Here is a 24267-nt window from a genome sequence, read left to right on the forward strand (position 1 = left end):
CATTGATTTACAATTGAAAATGTTGCATTCAGCCACTAGATGGCATTCATTTCTATTATACTTAGTGCCATCTATTGGACACATGTGGTATCTTCTCTTATAAATCAATTGTGGGTTTAATATTGTTGGTTTAGATAATTTATGTTCTCTGATTTCTCCTGTACTCATGTAACCACAAAGGAAATGAAAGGGTCTATTTATAAAGAAAAGCTGGAAGAATGTGACATGCATTTGCCCACCAAATATGACAAAGTTTTGCCATATTCAAGGTAATAGAGTGATTTCCTATGATCGTCAGCTCCATCTAGTGTCCATAATATGGCATTTTCCCTGAAATACCTCCATCAGAAAGAATAGTGCAATACTGCACTATGGACACTAGATGGAGCAAAATATCATAGAAAGGAATGTATGAAGTAAAATATAACCAACATTTCTCCAGACTGGATGAAAGCTTCTCACATTTGTCCACAAATAATTTTAGAAACAGACAAAAAGTGTTTGTGAAATCTTCCCGCACAAAATGTACTCAGCCAATGAAAGGTGATGACCCAATTTTTATTTTTCTACTGATATCAATGGCCAAAACGGGACAAACCTTCATCTATGTCTCTGGTGATCTCTGATCTCCTTAAGAAGTGTTTCTTACATTATGAAGATCAGCCATGGAGTATATCTGAGGTGTATATCAGGGTGTGCTTCTTCCACACATGTCAACCAACATTCATATACAATACATTTCCCGCACTCAAGGCACTAATACACCTCAAGGGTTGTGTGGGATCCCTGATGTACAGGAAGACAGGACTTCAGTGAGGAACAATTCCCTCACTCAGGACAGGAAAGTGGCTTCTCCCCCGTGTGAGATCTCTGATGTCTGTAAAGATTGGACTTCACTGAAAAACATTTCCCACACTCAGAACAGGAATATGGCTTCTTACCAGTGTGCAATCTCTGATGCTTGGAAAGATTGGACTTCACTGAAAAACATTTCCCGCACTCAGGACAGGAATACGGCTTCTCTCCTGTGTGAGATCTCTGATGCATGGAAAGATTGGACTTCATTGAAAAACATTTCCCGCACTCAGGACAGGAATACGGCTTCTCTCCTGTGTGAGATCTCTGATGTGTGGAAAGACTGAACTTCTCTGAAAAACATTTCCCGCACTGAGGACAGGAATACGGCTTCTCTCCTGTGTGAGATCTCTGATGCTTGGAAAGAGTGGACTTCTCTGAAAAACATTTCCCGCACTCAGGACAGGAATACGGCTTCTCTCCTGTGTGAGATCTCTGATGTGTGGAAAGATTGAACTTCTCTGAAAAACATTTCCCGCACTCAGGACAGGAATACGGCTTCTCACCGGTGTGAGATCTTTTATGCACATTAAGCTTGGATTTAAAACTGAAACACTTCCCGCACTCAGTACAGGATAACCTCTTATCTGTTGGATGGGGTTCCTCAGGATAAGAGGAATACGATGGTCCGGCACCATCCCTCACAGTCTGAGGTTCCTCAGGATAAGAGGAATACGATGGTCCATCTACACTGTGTGGTGCCGGATGGACATTTGAGGTAGCCGGGTTTTCTCCTGGACTATACTGTGTGATGTCCTCATCTTCTACTTTACAGTCTGGAGACAAAGTGAGACAATCCTCTGAGGTTTTCCTCATCTCCCGTCCATGTACTAAAATAGAAATACAAAGATTATTACTAGACATGAGCAGATTGGTTCCCCTAAACAAGGACAGGCTGAGCCCCACCAGAGGTCAGAGAGTGAGGATGGGGGGAGAACAACCAAGATGAAGACTGGACTGATCCTGAAGACCACCATCATTGGGTTACTGACTCCTCCCTCATTATCACTTTCTGTTTAAGGTTCCAAAGTCTGAGGATGTTATCACATTATTATCACCATGTAAAAGTCTGTCCTCCAATCAAATCATCAGATATAAAATGACCAGCTGGTAGAAAATAGGTGTAACACAAGAGAATCCATATTATGTGTATGTATAGCAGTGGGAAGAGGGGAGAGAGCAGAAGTCAGGAGTATGTAATGTACAACATAGAGTATATAGTGCAGGGGTCAGGAGTATGTAATTATACAACATAAATTATATATTATAAAATACCCTCCAATGGAGTGGGGACTATTATGGACCTATCAGACAAAACAAATTCCAAAAACATGGCATATAAAACAATATCCATTTTATTACATACAGATTAAAAACTAGACTATAAAAGAATGTGGCTTGTGAACATTTGTGTAATAACACGCTGGAAAGAGAGGCTGAATTGTGACCATCTAACATGAACTTCCAGACCAACAGGCTGGAGCAGAGTGATTGGTGGTGCAGCTGAGCTGCCAGAACGGCACCGTGCTTTGCTGTTATCGGTGTTTTTGCAGCAACACCACCCAGCCTGATGAATCTGTGGGTCTGGAAGCTCATGTTAGATGACCTCAGCTGTCCGCTCTGTATTCAGCATTACACTTATCATTGGGCGACAGTTCCATCTAGCAGTGTGGTGTTGCTGTCACTAGTGTAATTACATCCATCTGAGGATACCTGGTCCTATTTTGATGCCCCCTGTGGCTCTGCAGACAATCACAGCGCCCTCTATCTTAAGCCTAAGCATCATGGTGGCACAATTTCTTGTCTTTATGATCCTTGGCTTGTCCATGTGAAGGCGGTGTATATGGCCGGAATACCTTTATACCTACCATATGAGCATCCCGAAGAAGACTGCCAACCCTCATTTTTGAAACGCCTCGGATGTCTCATTTCATTATTATGTTTTGGTTGAGGTCTTGGTAATCATACCGGTAAACTGCTATCTCACAAATGTTCACAAGCCACATTCTTTTATAATCTAGTTTTCAATCTGTATGTAATAAAATGGATATTGTTTTATAATCCATGTTTTTGGAATTTCTTTTGTCTTATATGCCCATTATAGTCCCTACTCCTACGGAGGGTATTTTTTGGATGTTATGACCGGGATGATGGCATTCTCACAGCTTTCCACCATTTACATATAATATAAATTATATAGTGTAAGGGTCAGCACTCTTAAGCTTCCACTGATTCCTGAACACCAATATTATATGTTTACATGAGGCAATTTGCAGAGATCCCACACCGCTGCCTCCCATCTCCTGAGACTGCACTCAGTGACTTGGGTGTGAGACTATACAGACATATCCCTCCACCCGGCACAGCCAGCAAATAACAGAGCAAGTAACCCCGGGAGAATTGTTCTATCAGAGATCTTACTAGACCCGGGCATGGGGCAGAAGAACCAAAACACATGTCCTAGGTGCCTAGGTCTAGTGTCACCTATAGTGAAAATCAACATTTTGCTGCCAGCTGATCCCCAGAATCTCCATAAATCCAGTCTAGATACATAAATTGTGTCTGCAGCACAGAGAAGGAAGATTATCCGAGAGAAATACAGGAATACAGGACGGGGAACACAGCTCAGGAAAGTGACCAGGGGATTACAGGCTGATATCACCCAGTCTCTGCCCTACTCTGGACCAATCAGTGAGCAGTATGGGTGGAGGAATGTATTTAGTGTTAATGACCCACCTGTGCTGATCTCTGTAGGAGTGTCCTCCTCTATAAATGTCCCCGTTATTCCATCCTCCTCCATAGACTGCTGATCATCCCTCGCATACCTCTCTTCTTCTTCTGCTTTAACCTCAAATTCTATATCGATTGGATCTCCACTCTAAATCAAGAAAATGAAAGAATATCATCTGTAAAATATAAGATTTAATATTGCAACATCACATCAACAATCCACACATTGTCTTCATGAGTCTGTGTTTTATAAGCTCCGCCCACTAACCTTATAACAGGTGGTGTGACCTTCCTGTGTGGAATCCCGGGAATACAGAGGATGGGGACATCTCTCTGTATTGGGTTCCTGGTATTAGGTGGCTCCATCATATCCTTGTGTCCTTCTGAAAACTCCTCCATCACTCCATACTCCTCATCCTCCTCTTTATACTCTTCTTTAACATCAATATTATCATCCCCGAGGTTTCCACTCTGAATATATAATAAAACATTCATTGTAACAAATATACTGTATATTAATCAGAACTACCAATAATTGTCACTCATCTACCTGATGATGGTGAGGGATGGTGTGATCTTCCTGTGTGGAATCCCGGGAATACAGAGGACGGGGACATCTCTCTGGTGGGTTCCCATTACTGGATCCATCTGTAGGAAACACACACACTGACTGAATACATTGTTTCTATGTGTTTATCAGATGATGGGGGATCTAGGTGGAGCCTCCGTACTGCTCTCTCCTTTACAATAAAGTCTCCTCTTACCCGGTGATGTGAGGGGCGGCTGATTCTCCATCATGACGTCCTTGTAGAGATCCTTGTGTCCTTCTAAATACTCCCACTCCTCCATGGAGAAATAGACAGTGACATCCTGACACCTTATAGGAACCTGACACACACAATGATATAGATAACATCCACACACATAGTTACATAGTTAATCTGGTTAAAAAAAAGACACAAGTCCATTCAGATTAACCAACATAGAAAACCTCTGTATGTTTAATCCTATACCCACACCGGTCTGATAACCTTATACCTTTCAGAATAAGGATCATTAACCACTATTCTCTGTCCTTTAGCCAATTTTCTATCCCTTTTACAAATGGATTTTACAGCCTGTAGACTTTTTACCACACATATTAGCCGTGTGTGGGGAACTGTGTCACACACTTTTTAAAAAAACCAAGTATACCACATCCACAGCCACCCCGCTGTCCAAGTATACCACGTCCACAGCCACCCCTCTGTCCAAGTATACCACGTCCACAGCCACCCCTCTGTCCAAGTATACCACGTCCACAGCCACCTCTCTGTCCAAGTATACCACATCCACCCCTCTGTCCAAGTATACCACATCCACCCCTCTGACCAAGTATACCACATCCGCAGCCACCCCTCTGTCCAGGTATACCACATTCACCCCTCTGACCAAGCATACCACATCCACAGCCACCCCTCTGTCCAAGTATACTACATCCACGCTACCCCCTCTGTCCAAGTATACCATGTCCACAGCCACCCCTCTGTCCAAGTATACCACGTCCACAGCCACCCCTCTGTCCAAGTATACCACATCCACAGCCACCCCTCTGTCCAAGTATACCACGTCCACAGCCACCCCTCTGTCCAAGTATACCACACCCACAGCCATCCATCTGACCAAGTATATCACGTCCACAGCCACCCCTCTGTCCAAGTATACCACGTCCACAGCCACCCCTCTGTCCAAGTATACTACATCCACGCTACCCCCTCTGTCCAAGTATACCATGTCCACAGCCACCCCTCTGTCCAAGTATACCACGTCCACAGCCACCCCTCTGTCCAAGTATACCACATCCACAACCACCCCTCTGTCCAAGTATACCACATCCACAGCCACCCCTCTGTCCAAGTATACCACATCCACAGCCACCCCTCTGTCCAAGTATACCACATCCACAGCCACCCCTCTGTCCAAGTATACCACGTCCACTGCCACCCCTCTGTCCAAGTATTCCACATCCACAGCCATCCATCTGACCAAGTATATCACGTCCACAGCCACCCCTCTGTCCAAGTATACCACGTCCACAGCCACCCCTCTGTCCAAGTATACCATGTCCACAGCCACCCCTCTGTTCAAGTATACCACATTCACCCCTCTGTCCAAGTATACCACATTCACCCCTCTGACCAAGTATACCACATCCACAGCCACCCCTCTGTCCAAGTATACTACATCCACGCTACCCCCTCTGTCCAAGTACACCATGTCCACAGCCACCCCTCTGTCCAAGTATACCACGTCCACAGCCATCCATCTGACCAAGTATATCACGTCCACAGCCACCCCTCTGACAAAGTATACCACGTCCACAGCCATCCCTCTGTCCAAGTATACGACATCCACAGCCATCCTTCTGTCCAAGTATACGACATCCACAGCCACCCCTCTGTCCAAGTATACCACGTCCACAGCCATCCCTCTGTCCAAGTATACCACGTCCACAGCCATCCCTCTGTCCAAGTATACCACGTCCACAGCCACCCCTCTGTCCAAGTATATCACGTCCACAGCCACCCCTCTGTTCAAGTATGCCACGTCCACAGCCACCCCTCTGTCCAAGTATATCACGTCCACAGCCACCCCTCTGACAAAGTATACCACATCCACAGCCATCCATCTGACCAAGTATATCACGTCCACAGCCACCCCTCTGACAAAGTATACCACATCCACAGCCACCCCTCTGTCCAAGTATACCACGTCCACAGCCACCCCTCTGTCCAAGTATACTACATCCACGCTACCCCCTCTGTCCAAGTATACCATGTCCACAGCCACCCCTCTGTCCAAGTATACCACGTCCACAGCCACCCCTCTGTCCAAGTATACCACATCCACAGCCACCCCTCTGTCCAAGTATACCACGTCCACAGCCACCCCTCTGTCCAAGTATACCACGTCCACAGCCACCCCTCTGTCCAAGTATACCACATCCACAGCCACCCCTCTGTCCAAGTATACCACGTCCACAGCCACCCCTCTGTCCAAGTATACCACATCCACAGCCACCCCTCTGTCCAAGTATACCACGTCCACTGCCACCCCTCTGTCCAAGTATTCCACATCCACAGCCATCCATCTGACCAAGTATATCACGTCCACAGCCACCCCTCTGTCCAAGTATACCACGTCCACAGCCACCCCTCTGTTCAAGTATACCACATTCACCCCTCTGTCCAAGTATACCACATTCACCCCTCTGTCCAAGTATACCACATCCACAGCCACCCCTCTGTCCAAGTATACTACATCCACGCTACCCCCTCTGTCCAAGTATACCATGTCCACAGCCACCCCTCTGTCCAAGTATACCACGTCCACAGCCATCCATCTGACCAAGTATATCACGTCCACAGCCATCCCTCTGTCCAAGTATACCACGTCCACAGCCATCCATCTGACCAAGTATATCACGTCCACAGCCACCCCTCTGTCCAAGTATATGACATCCACAGCCACCCCTCTGTCCAAGTATACCACGTCCACAGCCATCCCTCTGTCCAAGTATACCACGTCCACAGCCATCCCTCTGTCCAAGTATACCACATCCACAGCCACCCCTCTGTCCAAGTATACCACGTCCACAGCCACCCCTCTGTCCAAGTATACCACGTCCACAGCCACCCCTCTGTCCAAGTATACCACGTCCACAGCCATCCCTCTGTCCAAGTATACAACATCCACAGTAACCCCTCTGTCCATGTATACCACGTCCACAGCCACCCCTCTGTCCAAGTATACAACATCCACAGTAACCCCTCTGTCCATGTATACCACGTCCACAGCCACCCCTCTGTCCAAGTATACCACATCCACAGCCATCCCTCTGTCCAAGTATACAACATCCACAGTAACCCCTCTGTCCATGTATACCACGTCCACAGCCACCCCTCTGTCCAAGTATACCACGTCCACAGCCATCCCTCTGTCCAAGTATACCACGTCCACAGCCATCCCTCTGTCCAAGTATACCACATCCACAGCCACCCCTCTGTCCAAGTATACCACGTCCACAGCCACCCCTCTGTCCAAGTATACCACGTCCACAGCCACCCCTCTGTCCAAGTATACCACGTCCACAGCCACCCCTCTGTCCAAGTATACCACGTCCACAGCCATCCCTCTGTCCAAGTATACAACATCCACAGTAACCCCTCTGTCCATGTATACCACGTCCACAGCCACCCCTCTGTCCAAGTATACCACATCCACAGCCATCCCTCTGTCCAAGTATACAACATCCACAGTAACCCCTCTGTCCATGTATACCACGTCCAGAGCCACCCCTCTGTCCAAGAGAGAGACATGGGGGGGGGGGGAGCTGTGAGGTCAGTGTGATGTCATAGGACATATAGACTCTGCAGGGAGGGACATTTGAATGGAGAGATTTGAGAGTCCTCTATATGAGGCTCCCTTGCAAACTAAATCATTTGTTCCAGGGTGCGTCCTACCTCTCCTAAACTGAAGAGTGAACTCTGATAGAAAAATCTGTCAGTAAAGTGTGAAAGTAATCTCTCATGTGAGCAGGTGATGTGCGGAGGAATGGAGTGTAAATAGCAGACAATTTTCTACGGAGCTCCTAATGGTGGGGATGGATTTTGCTGCATGCTGGTGCCAAGTTTCCACCCCCCAGGGTCACTGTAGGTGTGGAGAAAAGCTGTGTAAGAGGATATGGAGGAGAGATGAGGAGGAGATCCAGGAATCAGGATAAAGGTCAGGGAAAGCAACAGACGAGCGCATCCAAGAGATGAAGCCGGGGTCACTACACAGAAAATCAATCCAAGGAAACAACAGGCAGGACGAGGAATAGCAAGAAGGAGCTCAGAGACAAATGAGAATATTGCTCAGCCAATGGGAGATTATCTCAGCATGATTTACATAATGAAGGAGATGCGGGGGAGGGGAGGAAGTCACTTAAGGTGACCATAGATACATGGAAATTCAGCTGGTTCAGCAGGGATCGGTCACATTTCCATCCATGTGTGGTCACTGCCGGATAAAAGTCACTCGATCAGCGGCAGCAGCCAATAGCTTCATCACTGATCGGTGTATTCTGAGAGCGGAGGAGCGCCCCCCATTGTCAGAATACAATAGTGCTCCGATGTGTGGATAGGGGAATCGCTTCAGTTTCTTTTTCTCTCATCCCACTGGCTGAACGATAAAACTGAACCATGTATGGCCAGCTTTGGAAGATAGATATATTATTCATCAACTGATCCCCCTGAAGGGGTTGATATAGGTTTCCACACTATATGGAGATAAAAGACGTCACAGTGACTATGGAGGAAGAGGACGGACATGACGGGGGGTTACTGGGTGTAAATAGAAAATAAGATCTTATTACCTCCTCTGCTGCCACTTCCAGTAATGTCTCCTCTCTACTATCTCCTGACTGACCTTTCATCTGGAACTTCCTGTCTGTATCTGACATCACTTCCTGTGTGTACCTGGAATCACTTCCTGTCTGTATTTCATAGAGACTTCCTGTCTGAATAGAAGTGAGATCACCTTATGGAGCTCAGAGGAACTGCAGCCCTGAGAAACATCTAGTAATGTGAACACGGCCTTGTGCTGTGTGTGTATGTACTGTAAATTCTTATAGATGGGATCATCTCCACTCCCACCAAGGGGGATATAAATATTTCTCTATCGTTCATTAACAGATGTTGCTCCATATCTTCTTAGACCATTGGGTTATGCTTCTCCCATCAGGAATAGGCAGGAAAAAGCTTTACCACGCCTATGGGACTGTCCCTGCAGGCATAACCCCACATACTCTGCTACAGCCCTCCATTTGTTTCTGCCTAGTTTAGGAGTAGGACCTAATTCCCTGCTGGGATTTGGGTCTTAGCTATTTAAAAGGGAAATTTTTGTTATATGTAATTTTTATTTACTAGTTTAGAGTTCCTGGAGAACTACAAGCAACAGCCGGCTGCAGTTTTGCACTAGATAATCTAGATCCAGCCTGGCCAGCGAGTATGAACAGGTTATAGTCCAGCACTAGGCCTCGCCATGACAGAGCCCCGATGGATGGGGAAGACCCAGCGAGTGGACCGTCACTGGGACGTGATGACCTGGAACGCCCTGAGTCGCAGTGTTCCCCCTGGCTGGCAGCACCCCCACCCAGGGTGAGAGGTGGTCTAATTGGAGTGGCGCCCACCTGGTACTGTGGTATGGTGAGTAATGCTGTCACCCCAATCTCGGGGTGGACGTGGGCCCCCTCCTTGGAATGGTTGGACCTTGGGGAGATCCCTCGGTTCCCATGGCCTCTTGGACATACCAGCCCCCCCCCCCCAGTTATTCTCCCCCTTCCCCTAGTAGGTTCTTGGGGGGCGGTAATAGTATGGCCGCTGCGGTGTTCCTGCGGGGGGGGGGGGGGTGACTGTCCTGGTGGGGTCTTTTGTTAAGGACCTTCTGATGCCACTTGTCTGGGGCCAGGGGACCTGGGACTGGGTCCTGAAGACCACATGGCACGCCATGGGGGCCGCCATTTTGCTATAGCTTTGTGCTCAATATTTACCATTGGAAATATATGGGCAGCCATTTTCTGTTAGTTACCCATAAGAATTCATGGGACGGCCATTTTCTTGTAGTCCACATTCGCTGGACAGACAAAAGGCATGACACAATAGATCTAGTAATGACCCAGGCTTTTTTTCAACTTCCTGTATTAGATCGTTTTTACTTTATGTTTCACGTGTGATGGTGAGGGCGCCCCCTTAGTAGTGCTTCCCCACTCACCAGAGCAATATGACTCCCAGCTTTTCAGCTACCAGAGTCACAAACATCCTTCACACTCTCCTCACCTCCGATGGCAAAGGAACTGGATCCTCCTCGCTCACTCCTGCAAGTCTGCTGCGCTTTCTGTCAGTCTCCCTCCTAGACTCGGCTTCCTCCTCCGACCGCTGTTCCAGCAGGAGCTCCGCCTCTTCATACACACTCAGGGAGGAGAGAAAGGGGAAGGATATACAGTACATACACACACAGCACAAGGCCGTGTTCACACTACCAGGGCTGCAGTTCCTCTGAGCTCCACAAGGTGGTGATCTCATCTCTACCCAGACAGGAAGTCTCTATGAAATACAGACAGGAAGTGATGTCAGATATAAATAGGAATTCTGGGGGAGAGGTGAGTTGGGAGGAAGTAGAGAGGAGACATTGCTGGAAGTGGCAGCAGAGGAGGTAATAAGATCTTATTTTCTATTTATACCCAGTAACCCCCCCCCGTCATTTCCGTCCTCTTTCTCCATAGTCACTGTGACCTCTTTTATCTCCAGCAGATGATGATACACACATATATAGTGTGGAAACCTAGATTAACCCCTTCAGGGTCAGAACATTTCCCCACTTATGGGGCCGGAACATTCTCCTCATTCTTATTTCTCGATTAGTCTTTTTTTTAAACAACTTAGTTGACTTGTATTAGGTGTGGGGGATGGGATGGGGGGGGTTGTTTTGACATAAAAAGAATCATATTTTGTCCCTCTTTACCAGCAGATCAAAAACTAGCAAAAAATACTTTGTGACCTGTCAAGCCGAAGGTAAGAGACTTCTGGATCAAAAGAACACTAAACTGAATGTTCCTCTGTGTAATCCCACCGGGGTCCATTCTTCCCTCATATTATCCCCCATACATCCCAATCCTAACATTGTACAACCAGTACAGTCCACATCATTCTCCGTCATCAATTATTGGTTTACAGGGAAACCTGTATAGATCACATGACCAATGAGGATGGAGGAGGACCGGAGTCACATGACTGAGAAGATACTAAACCTCACCCTGGAGATCATCTACCTGCTGACCGGAGAGGTGAGGAGGATTCTGGGAGGTCACATGACATCGCTCTTATCTCTATTAATAAAACACAAACCTGACCGGAGAGGTGAGGAGGATTCTGGGATTCTAACATGATATTCCTATTGGTTCCTCAATACAGAGATTTCCTCTTCTGAAGTCAGGTGATCATATGACCATCACAGTGCCTCCATGTGACTCCCTAAAACCTGAGAGACACAACATGCAGAAGATTCTAGAAGTCACCAAGAAGATGATGGAGCTGCTGACAGGAGAGGTGAGCGGTGCTGGGAATTCTTTTTTGTATTTGTAATTTTATTTTTATTGAATTTCCCAAAAATAAAGAAGTTACATCCATTGTATTTCATAACACAGGCAATGAAGAGGGTATATAGGTATTACACCATGAAGAGGGTATATAGGTATTACACCATGAAGAGGGTATATATAGATATTACACCATGAAGAGGGTATATAGATATTACACCATGAAGAGGGTATATAGATATTACACCATGAAGAGGGTATATAGATATTACACCATGAAGAGGGTATATAGATATTACACCATGAAGAGGGTATATAGATATTACAGCTTGCAATAGACATACAGCATACTTGGACAGTATATGCAGGAAACTGAAATAAGTCAGAGGAACCCTGAAAGTTCTGGATAGAACATGAGATGTTTGGCCATCTGATGGACATGTCTGGGTTTGGTGGTTGCCAGGAGAACGGTTCTTGCCTGACTGCATTGTGCCAAGTGTAAAGTTTTGTGGAGGGGGGGTTATGGTGTGGGGGAGTTGAAGCTGTTATAGCTGCAAAGGGCGGAGCCAACTCAATATTGAACCCTACAGACTAAGACTGGGATTCCATTAAAGTTCATGTGTGTGTCGGGGGGCGTGGCCGACTGGGCATGTGAGTGGAAGCAGCTCACAGGGCTCCTCCAGTAATCCGCTAAAACTACCCTTTTTCCCCGGCCGGGATACTTCCTGCTGCACCCCAATCCTTCTCGGGGGGCCCCCTGAGTCTGGTGCTGCACGACTTGCCCCCGGATTGGTGCCTGGTGTGCGGCCGCTCTGGACCGTGGAGAGAGGGCCGCGCCGCCGGATCTGCATCCCGGGCCATCCTCCTTCATCCTTGCGGACCTGGGACCCGGACTGCCTCCCCTGGGACTGGGACACCTCCTGCAGTGCGGGCCTGCCACTAGTTTTAGCCGCGGAGCGATTCCAGCTGAGTTCCGGGTTGCGGCCTAGTCGAGAGCCGAAGCCGCGGCCTTTCCTACGGCGGGCGCCCGCTCGTGGCGGCGTGGATCCGGTAAGCGGCGGCCTCTATCTGCTGACCCACTGACCACCAGGGACTACTTCACTGCTTGGGCTGCTACCTCCCTACACCCTCCATGTCCCGCGCGGGTGCTGCAATGACCCGGGGGAGTAAATTAAAGGATGGCACTGTCCCTGGCTTGGCCGGCCAGGATGGCGCTGGGGGGACGCCGCAGTCTGCCTCAAAAGGCCCTGACAAACAAAGAGACACTGGCACTAAGCCCAAGGCAGGGCGCCCGGGGGGAAAGGACAGTGCTGGCGATATTCTTCTGTACGCAAGGAAGCTTTGCGACCTCCCGGGAACCAGCGCTGTGGAGGCTGCACCCCTCCCGGGTGCACAGGCACTGGGGGACACGCATCAGGAACCGGGGGCTCTGGACCCACCTGAGCAGCTTGACTTTGGGACTGAGCTAGAGGGAGATGTGCTGGAGGGGACTCAGCCCACCCTGGGTCAAATCTTGATGGCTGTACAGAAATGCACGGCGTCCGTGAATGTTGTCAAAGACAGGCTGGGGGGTCTCACGGAGGAGGTGGCCCTTCTGCGTCAAGATCTACAAAAAATGCGGGAACGCACCACTGCTGTTGAAAGTCGCGTCTGTGACCTAGAGGATCAGATGCCCACATTACTCTCGGACACCAGGGAGACGGCTAGGCTGGCTCAGGCTAATAGGAATAAGACGGACGATATTGAAAACCGCCTGCGCAGGAATAATGTCCGCATAGTGGGGCTCCCGGAGAAGGTGGAGGGACGGGACCCCACTGACTTTGTTGAGACCTGGCTGTGCGATACTTTTGACCGGGCTTCCTTCTCTCCCCTGTTCGCAGTGGAGAGGGCGCACCGGGTCCCCACTAGGGCCCTGCCTGGCAATGCCCCTAGGCCAATGCTTGCGAAAATACTTCATTACCGGGACAGAGAGAAGATCCTACGGCTGGCCAGGGAGAAGGCGGAAATACGCTTCAATGGGGTCAGAGTGTCATTCTATCCTGATTTTTCTGCCGAGGTGCAGAAACAGAGAGCAAAATTTATTGAAGTGAAGCAGCGACTTCGCCGCCTGGGCCTAGTGTATGCCATGTTGTACCCTGCTCGCCTCCGTGTCACGGCTGAGGGAAGGGCACACTTTTTTGATACGGCCGCGGACGCGGTGAATTGGCTGGACGTGCACGAACCCGCTCTCCGCCGTCGACGCCCTGAAGATCCGGGAGACTGAGTTGAAGAGGTGGCGTGATGGGTTCCTGATGTGTTCTGGGGGTTGCTCCCCTCTACAAGTGACTACATGTTTGGATTACAAATTGACCCGGCCGGGGACGTTTACGGTTACCTGTTTGGATGATGAAGCTCTACGCAAGGTATGACTATCTGGATTTTGCTGTATCTACCCACACTGCTGGTGTGGCATGTTGTGATTTTTTCGCACGGTTGTGCGTTTTTTGGGCGGGTGGATTCCACTGGACTTTCCGTCCGCTGTCGGGTGCACCGCTTATGGGCTACCCGCCCGTTTTCAGTTTTATGACGAGGCACCGTTGTGCCTTGCTGGACTGAGACTTTTCATTTTGCTTTCCATTTTTGTTTTTGAGAGAACTTCACCCATACCGGACTTTTTGGACTCTATGTTTCTGCACACCTTGCCTCTTTTACTTTTGTTCCTGGATGTCGCACCCTACTTTGTTGCACGACGGAGGTACAGGGGGGCAGAGGCCCCACCCCATTTTTCTCTTTTGCCATGGCTGGAGTACCTGTAATCTCATGGAATGTCCGTGGCCTTGGGTGCCCAGTAAAACGGGCTATGATTGCTACACAGTTGAAGAAACACCATCCTGCCATCATAGGCCTCCAAGAGACACATCTGCAGGGGGACACTGTGAACTGTTTGCGATATTCTTGGGTGGGGTGGGGGTATCACTCCACCCACTCCACATATTCCAGGGGAGTCAGTGTTCTGGTTCACAGGGCGCTGGCTTTCAGGGAACTGGGGGTGCAGGTGGACCCTGAGGGAAAGTTTGTTTTTTTGCATTGTGTACTGTTTCAGTTTACGTGTGTGTTGGCGGTGGTTTATATTCCGCCCCCGTTCTCATCTTTAGTTCTTAGGGAATTGCTTAACTTCACGCTAGACAAAGTGGGCACCCCGCTGATTGTTGTGGGGGACTTTAACGGTATCTTGGATCCCGTCCGGGATAGGCATCCGCCATCCCCCTCTCCGGTGGTTGACAGGGGCACTGCCCTTTCGCGCTTCCTGGAGGAGGTGGAATGGTCGGAGGCCTGGCGTTTGAAGCATCCTGGAGTAGTTCAATTTTCCTGTTTTTCTAAAACGCACTCCTCCCTGTCTAGGATTGATCTTTGCGTATGTAATAGGACCGACCTCCCTGTTGTGGAGGAAGCGGAATATGCCCTTAGGGGTATCTCCGATCACTCTCCGCTGGTGGTTCGGCTGGCGGTGCGCCCCCGGGTGGCTTTACCTAGGGCCCCCTGGAGGTTCAACGCATTTTGGCTGAAGCTGTTCCCACAGGATAACGGCATTGCTGCTGCCATCGGAGAGTTTTTTGAGATCCATGGTCAGCACGGGGATGTGCTGGCGAGATGGGATGCCTTCAAGTGCTTCCTCCGAGGGGTGTTGATTACCCATATCCGGAAGGTTCAGACAGGGTCTAAGCTCTTTGAGGAACAGTTAGCTGGTACCGCGCAGAGGTTGGAGGCCGATTATATTGTTGACCCTACTGAGGAGAAGAGAGCAGCCTGGCTCTCGGCTCAATCGGTATGGTTGGGGGAAGTCCGATCTAAGGTTGATAAGAAGCGTTTTTTCACCAAGACCACGTTTTACGAAGAGGGGGAGCGGACGGGCCGTTTGCTGTCTCGTTTGGTGGGAGCGCGCCCCTCGGTTCCCCCCATAGGAGCACTTAGGTTGCCAACAGGACGACTGGTGAATAGGCAGGGGGAAATTATGGCGGAACTTACTAGATTCTACACTGACATTTATTCTACAAGGGCAACGTACAGTTCGGAGGAGTTGCGGGAGTACTTAGGCACCATGCCACTTCCGAGACTCACTGCAGAACAACGGGAGGGGCTAGAGGCACCCATTACGGAGGAGGAGTTGGTGGAGGCATTGGCCCTCTTCCCGGGAGCCAAGGCGCCTGGGGATGATGGCCTCCCCGTGGAGGTTTATCAAACCTTCTCGGGGCTGCTGATGCCGAAGTTGTTGGAGGTGTTCCAGACGGCTAGAGAGGCTGGGGCGCTTCCGGAGTCCATGTCTAGGGCGAGCATTGTGCTTCTGCTTAAGCCTGGGAAGTCGCCCACGGACCCGGGATCCTACAGACCCATTTCATTGCTCCAGGCAGACGTCAAATTGTTGGCCAAGGTTCTAGCAAGGCGGGTGAATTCAGTGATCACTCATATTATTCATGAGGATCAGGCGGGCTTCATGCCCAATAGGTCCACGGCCCTTAATCTTAGACGACTGTTCGTTGCGATCCAAACACCGGCGGATAATATGGGAGAAAGGGCGCTGTTGTCTTTGGACGCCAACAAGGCGTTTGACAGCGTGGAATGGGGATATCTGTGGGCGGTGATGGAGGCGTTTGGGTTTGGCCCGGTGTTTCTATCATGGGTGCGACTGCTATACCATCAACCTCGGGCATCGATACGAGAGGGAGGTAGGACATCTGAGGGCTTCAGCCTCGGTAGGGGAACGAGGCAGGGCTGCCCGCTTTCCCCTTTGTTATTTGCACTTGCAATTGAGCCCCTTGCGACGCGTATCAGACACAGGGACTCCATAGTGGGTTTCAAGTACGGTCTTCTCCAGGACAAAATACTTTTATATGCGGACGACATGCTACTGACTTTGGGGGACACGGGTGGATCCCTACGGGCGGTTATGTCTGAGATCACAGAGTTCGGGAGGTTTTCGGGTCTCACCATAAATTGGTCCAAATCAGCGTTGCTGCACCTGGATGCGGACGCTGCTCAGCCGGTGGGCTCTCACTGCCCGGTCCCGGTGGTTGATAAGTTTAAGTATCTGGGGGTGGTGGTGTCGGCGGACCCAAATCAATATAGTGTGCTCAACATTAGCCCTCTTCTTACGCGCTTCCGGGATAAAATTAGGATCTGGACTAAGCTCTGGCTCTCCCTGGCGGGGCGAGTAAACCTTATCAAAATGATATTGATGCCTCAACTGCTATACTTCCTGCACAATTCCCCGATTGTTATTACCCTGAAAACTTTTCGTATTGTAAATACCCTCTTCCGCTCCTTGCTGTGGAAGGGAAAGGCGGCTAGAATCCGCTTGGAACAGCTGCAGAAGCCCAGGGATGGGGGGGGCCTTGCCCTGCCCAACCCCTGGCTGTACTATCTGGCGTCCCAGCTGCAGCACCTGGTGGGCGTGCTGTCGGGGGCTCCGGGTGGTGCGGCATTGGCAGTTATGCAGGCATTTACAGAGACATCTGGGGTACCGGAGGGACTGGAGGCACAGCTGTTTACCAAACCCAATCGGCGATACCCGACGTATCGCCTCTTACAGAAGGTATGGGATAAGACGAAACAAATGCAACAAGTGACGGGGTATACCAAATTTAGTCCGATCTGGGGTAACCGCGCGTACCCAGAGCTGTGCAAATTAGATCAGGCGGACAGATGGCGGGCTTTTGGGGTGACCCATTTGCGGCACATTCTCCGCGGAGGGGTCCTGCTACCATTTGCGCAATTGCAGGAGCGCTTTTCCTTACCCGACCACATGACATTCTACTACTTCCAGTTACAACATGCGCTGCGGGCTCAGGCTGCCACGGGACAGCTCCACCTGTCCCCTACTCCTATATTCTATCTTATGCAACAGTTTACTGACACCAAAGGGTTCATATCTAGCTGCTATTCCGCCCTGCTGAGCGCATACTTAGAAAAATACCCTAGCAAGGCCTGTGATCACTGGAGCACTGATGTGGGGGAGATCCCGGGAGAGCAGTGGGAGGAGGCCTTAGAATCAGTCCGCACGTGTTCTTTGAATGTTTCGCACCAGGTGTCTCAGTTATACATATTACTTAGGGTCCACCACACTCCTCTGAAACTGTACTCTATGGGTGTCCGTGACGACGATATATGCGGTCGTTGCCAAAGGGAGGTGGGTGACTTAATTCACCTGTTGTGGCGTTGTCCAAAGCTGCACAGGTACTGGACTGAGGTGCGCTCTGCTATTAATAGTACCCTGGGGATGGATGTGCCTGGGGACCCTAAACACTGCATTCTGGGCATTCTGGACCAACAAGTGGAGGACAGACATCTGAGGGAGGCGGCCTCTCGTGCCCTGTTTCAGGCTCGCTTACTTGTATTGCGACTATGGACTGCACCTGAGCCTCCGACCTTTCGGATGTGGCTAGAGCAAATCGGGGGCACCCTTAGAATGGAAAAGGTTATTTACCAACATAGGGGATCTTCACAAAAATTCTCTAAAATATGGGGTGCTTGGTTGAATTGTCCGGGAATGGCCCCTACGGACCTCATCATGGACCGTTTACTGTCTTAAACGTGTAAATATGGGTTGGGGTTGCCGGTGGATGATTGCTAGTTACGTTGGGAGTGGATTGGAGGGCCGTGATAATGATACTGTTTCAGGCGCTGTTGTTGGGGGTTGTCTGCTTCAAGGGGGGGTTGTGATGTACTTGTTATGCACACTATTCTTTCTGAGGTGATGGTGATTTTATGTTGCTATGCCTGTACAGTGTATTGCAGTTTTCATGTGATGCTGTGATTTTCTCTCAATAAAGATGTTTTCTGATTTAAAAAAAAAAAAAAAGTTCATGTGTGTGTAAAGGCAGGTGTCCCAATACTTTTGGCAATATAGTGTAAGTGAAGGTTTTCAGTAGCCGGGAGCACCTGGTATAATAGTTTGTAGATGGAGGATATGAGGTGTGGTTGGTGTGGGCCTTGGATTCATATGTGTTTGAATTTGGTTGGTCGGTGTAAAGCTAATGATGGGGGGGGGGGGGGGGGGGTGGAGAAAAATTCTTCCATTGAATATAAGAGGTAAAGAGGTTATTGGGAATACGGAGCTTAGTGTGGAATTCCTCAAAGGGTCTGAGTTTGCTTGTAACCAAATCTACAAAATGACGCAACTATAAGGAGAATTATCTGCAGGACTGTGAAAACAACAGCCAGGTCTATAAGAGGAAAAGGACCGCCCGCCGTCTATTTATGTTGCTACTTTGATATTAAATACCGGAGTTATGGTAACAGATAGCAGATTGCTGCCATAACCCCGGTATTTTCTTACACAGCCAGCGGTTCTCTTTCACATAAAAATGGTCCCAGCGGTGGATTCACCATGTGATCACTTTTATGGGTGGCGGGAGAGGTGCCCCCCCCCCTCCCACTGCTTCCCGGTAATTTTACCCACTTACTGGAGCTGTCGGCAGCGGGGAAAACAATCCGATCCTTTTGCCTGATGGGCAGGAAGTCGAGTGAGGGCAAGATGGCCCCCCACTCCACTCTCTTGGAGGACCAGAGCGACATCATATGTCACTTCTGCCCAACAACCTTAAAGGGCCAAATTTATTTATTTATTTATTTGCTTTTAAGTGTAAATGTGAGATGTGAGGTCTTTTTAACCCCAAATCTCACATTAACCACTTCTGACCCCCTTAATGACCAGGCCATTTTTTTACGATTCGTCACTGCGTTACTTAAACTGACAATTACGCGGTCATGCGAAATTGTACCCAAATAAAATTGATGTCCTTTTTTCCCCACAAATAGAGCTTTATTTTGGTGGTATTTGATCTCCTGTGCCATTTTTTTTTTGGCGCTATAAATAAAAACAGAGAGACAATTCTGAAAAAAAAACAATATTTTTTACTTTCTGCTATATAACATTCCCAATAAAAAAAATGTAAAAATTAAATGTTTTCATTATTTTTGGCCAATTTGTATGATGCTACATATTTTTGGTAAAAAAAAATCCCAATAAGTCTAAATTGGTTAAAACTTATCACGTCTACAAACTAGGGGAAATATTTATGTCATTTTTTTTTTTTTTTACTAGTAATGGCAGCGATTAGCGATTTTTAGTGGGACTGGGACATTGTTGGAGACAGATCGGACCCCTAACTGACATTTTTGACACTTTTGGGGGGACCAGTGACATTACTACAGTAATCAGTGCTAGAAATATGCACTGTTACTGTAATAATGACACTGGCAGGCAGACTTGTATAAAGTACTCGAAATTTCTACTTGAGTAAAAGTACAAGTGCTCGATCAAAAAATTACTTGAGTAGAAGTGGAAGTGCTCGCAGAAAAAGTTACTTAAGTAGAAGTACTAAAGTATTCAACATTTTTTTTACTTAAGTATTGCAAGTAGTTTTTTCAAAAAATTTGCTACTTAAGTACTAAAAGTAAAAAGTACCAGTAGTTTTGAAAAAAAATTTCTACTCAAGTACTGAAAGTAGAAGTACAAGTACTGTGTTATGTAGTTATTAAAGAAAGAAGTCAAAAGTATGAACATCTTATTGTTTTTATTATTTCAAATGATTTATTCAAATGATTAACCGGTGTTTGTTAGTAGTTTCTTGATGCACTTTAAGCGTTGTAGCACCATTTATTTGTTTGTTTCATATTTTCTTTTTATTGGAAAGATTTGGTATAGCAGCTTTTATTATACACAGCCTTTATTTTCCTATGCGCTGATTTACAAATGACATTATACACATTTTTTTGAGCTTTATGCAACCTGCCATCTACTGTTCTGGCAGTGGTAATTTTTTTAAAAGTAACGAGTAACTATGCAGCACAAAAAAAAAATACTTGAGTAGAAGTATCGAAATCATCGAAAAAATGTAGTGAAGTAAAAGTAGAAGTAGGAGAAAAAAATTCTACTCTAGGAAAGTACAGATACCGCATTTCGGTACTTAAGTACAGTACTTAAGTAGTTCTACTTCGTTACTATACATCTCTGCTGGCAGGGAAGGGGTTAACACCAGGGAGATCAAAGGGTTAAATGTGTCCCTAGGGGGTGCTTTCTAACTGTGTGGAGGATGGGCTTGCTGAATGAACACGGAGACCTGTGTTCCTAAAAAAGAGGATCCCTGTGTTCATTACTGACAGAACAGCGGTCTGTTCTGTCTCTGCGGGGAGCGATCACAGGTGCCCGACAGACATTGCGGCCGCCGGACCCGCTGATTGGCTCCCCCTGTAGCCAATCGGTGCATGCGCATGCCCCCACTAGCAGTCCCGCGAAACGACGCACAGGTACATCATTTCTAGTGACAGAGCCAATCTGCTGCAGTATAAGTACAGCGGCTGGTTGGCAAGTGGTTAACATTAATAATTATATTTTATTATTTATTATTTATTATTATTATCATGATATTAGTTTGTTCTTAGAATATGCACAATTTATTAACTATGCACAAGCAAATATTCACCTTTTTATTTTTTATTATTTTCTCTTTCTAATTGATATAACGATATTTTGCACATTTGTGATTATACTGTAGAGTTTGTATTTGATGGCAACTGACTCAATGGCAGCCATAAGCATGGATGGGTTAAGTGGCATCCAAATCTGCATAGCTCCGCCCACTCCCCGCCCCTCTATTGGGACACATACCCCAGTTGCCTTTATCCCCATGACTTGATAAACCGCATGCATGCGAAACACATCATCACGGCAACTTTACAAGCTTGCATTCCATGCTGGGACCCTGAGGCTTCCTCTGGTTCTTCCTGATCCCACCCACTGGCCGACCGTGACGTCACCCGAGCGCGCTGCTGTGCTCAGTCTGGTTCCCTGAGTGGCAATATTGTATTTCCCAGGGCTTTTGGATTGGCGCCCCTCTATCAGCCCTCACCGCAGTGCTGGATGACCCTTCCATTAATGCCCAGGGACCTTTTGCAGTGCTATTGTTGGCTTTTTCATTAACTTGACTGTTCTTATCCACCACGTTGTGGGTAATAAACTGTTGTTACCCTAATAGACCTGGCTGTTGTTTTCACAGTCCTGCAGATAATTCTCCTTCTATTGACCACTGGGGGCACCTAGCGTGGTCTTTTGTTTTGTGTATGCCTGTATCTTGCACTATACAAAGTGTATTTTGACAGCTGCATAGGTTTGTCCTGGTCTTCCCATGAATCCATCTATGATCTGTGCCCTCAGCGCTCGGTATACATGTTTGTTTAAAATGACCCAACTGAAATCTATTGGCTTCGGCCCAGGGCAGGATCCTTCCATAGGACAGGGAGTCTGGGATTGAAGGATTATATAAAAGGTAAGCAGGAGAGAACATGGTGAAGAAAGAAAATACAGTGTGCAACATTTTTTCCATATGGACAACATAAATAGCCTAGGGGAGGAGGATTGTTTCAGTGGAGAGGACATGGTGGAGTCAGCTGACCATAATAAAGGGCATGGGTGAGTGGGGTAGATAAGCCCAAATTCTATTTCAGACCGGCGACTGGGTGGGGGATGGACAGACCAGGACATAAAAGTCTGGAGGTGGGAGGCATAATAATAATTTAACCACTTCCCACCAGAAGGCGTCATATGACGTCCCGGACTTGAAGTGGTGATATCTGGATGATGGGTGCAGCTGCAGGCATCATCCAGATATCTTTCTTTTCAGCCAGCAATTCCCTATCTTGTAGAAGCCCTAGCTGGTCATGAGCCGCTTGATTTACAGGCAGCGGGAGGGGATGTCCTCCCCCTCTCCTGCTGCCCTCTAGTGCCATAGAGCTGACCATAGAATGGATGGTCCCCGGCCATCTCTATGCTCCTGGGAGGCCGAAAGCAACATTATGACATCACTTCTGGTGCTATCAGATGTAAACACTGACAGTTTTTCATCCTGGAAAGCAGAGATCAATGTTTTTTTTTTCTCATGCTTTCCCAGGTAGAGGAGATATCTGGGGTCTACGTGACCCCAGATTTCTCCATAAAGAGGATCTATCATGCCTTATTCCTATTACAAGGGATGTGTACATTTCTTGTAATAGGAATAAAAGTGATAAAAAAAATAGAGTTGGTGTACAAAAAAAAAAATAAATAAATAAATAAATAATAATAATAAAAAAGTTTTTAAAGCACTCCTGTCCTCTTGTGCTTGCATGCAAAAGCAAACGCATACGTAGGCTGCACCCGCATATATATATATGTACGATGTCATATATACCACACATGTGAGGCATTTCACGAATGGGTGCAATTCTAAAGCATGACACATGTGTTTGATATCTAACTACTGAGCGTAACATCATCTTGTATATTTTACAAAAAATTGGCAAATAAATGATGATTTTTACATGTAGGAGAGAAATGCCAGAATTGGCCCGGATGGGAAGTGGTTAACAGGTCAGGTGCTCCCAGACCGCCCCTAGATCTCAGCCAAGCAAAGTGGATTGTGCTATGCGATGGGATTTATGGTGACATATAAATGTAACAAAGGTACTTTGCAGCAATTTCAGCTGAGAAAGAGGGACTTGGACCGGGAAAGTCTCCAATAGGTACAGCAGTTTGGGGAGGAACCACATTTTGAGGACATTTACCGTACCTAGCCAGGAGATATTATACAGTAAGCATCCCATTGTTTCAGGGATAAATGTATGTCATGAAATAAAGAAGGAAGGTTAGCTTAGTATAATGAGGAGAAGGTGTCACATGAATAAAGAGGTATTTGAGGGAACAGGTACACTAGTGATACGAGTAAGCGGATTGTAAGGTGCCCAGAGTTGTGGGAGGAATGTTGATAGAAAGATCCTCGATTTTAGAAGTATTAATCTTATACCCCGGCAGTGTACTCAGGTAGATGATTGACAATTATTAGTAGTTATAATCATAGGCGTGCGCAGCCTATTGCATTAGGGTGTGCACCCCAAAGCTCAAACACACATGCGTGTATATATATATATATATATATATATATATATATATATATATATATACATACACGCATGTCAAAAGTATTGGGACGCCTGCCTTTACACACACATGAACTTTAATGGCATCCCAGTCTTAGTCCGTGGGCTTCAATATTGAGTTGGCCCACCCTTTGCAGCTATTCCAGCATCAACTCTTCAGGGAAGGCTGTCCACAAGGTTTAGGAGTGTGTCTATGGGAACGTTTGACCATTCTTCCAGAAGCAAAGTAGTGACGTCAGGCACAGATGTTGGACGAGAAGGCCTGGCTCGCAGTCTTTGCTCTAATTCATCCCAAAGGTGTTCTATCGGGTTGAGGTCAGGACTCTGTGCAGACCAGTCAAGTTCCTCCACCTCAAACTCACTCATCCATGTCTTTATGGTCCTTGCTTTGTGCATTGGTCCAAATCATTTGGTGGAGGGGGGATTATGGTGTGGGGTGTTTTTCAGGGGTTGGGCTTGGCCCCTTAGACTCTTAGGGCATCAGCATACCAAGACATTTTGGACAATTTTATGCTCCCAAATTTGTGGGATGGCCCCTTCCTGTTCCAATATGACTGCGCACCAGTGCACAAAGCAAGGTCTATAAAGACATGGACTTAGTATGGGTGGTGTAAAAT

General features: G+C 47.5%; 2 protein-coding genes across 2 annotated transcripts in view; both read right to left on the reverse strand.

Moving 5' to 3' along the window:
• Positions 1-669: 669 nt before the first annotated feature.
• LOC309550237 (uncharacterized protein) overlaps positions 670-24267 on the reverse strand; it is a gene marked incomplete at its 5' end in the record, with an annotated part of 156646 nt that continues 133048 nt past the window's right edge. Inside the window, one exon of the mRNA XM_082250648.1 lies at positions 670-1316. Coding sequence (XP_082106774.1) covers positions 829-1316 — 488 coding nt within the window. The 3' untranslated portion in view covers positions 670-828. The remainder of the gene's footprint in view (positions 1317-24267) is intronic.
• LOC309548780 (uncharacterized protein) lies at positions 3073-4481 on the reverse strand (the record flags this gene model as incomplete). The annotated part of the gene is made up of 4 exons (XM_082248725.1): positions 4350-4481; positions 4136-4233; positions 3913-4056; positions 3073-3090 (listed from the first exon to the last, which is right to left on the reverse strand). The coding sequence occupies exons 1-4, from the start codon at positions 4432-4434 to the stop codon at positions 3073-3075; spliced, it is 345 nt and encodes a 114-aa protein (XP_082104851.1). The 5' UTR covers positions 4435-4481.

This window comes from Pelophylax lessonae (genome assembly GCF_965119305.1).
Source record: "Pelophylax lessonae genome assembly, chromosome: 3".
Classification (NCBI taxonomy): domain Eukaryota; kingdom Metazoa; phylum Chordata; class Amphibia; order Anura; family Ranidae; genus Pelophylax; species Pelophylax lessonae.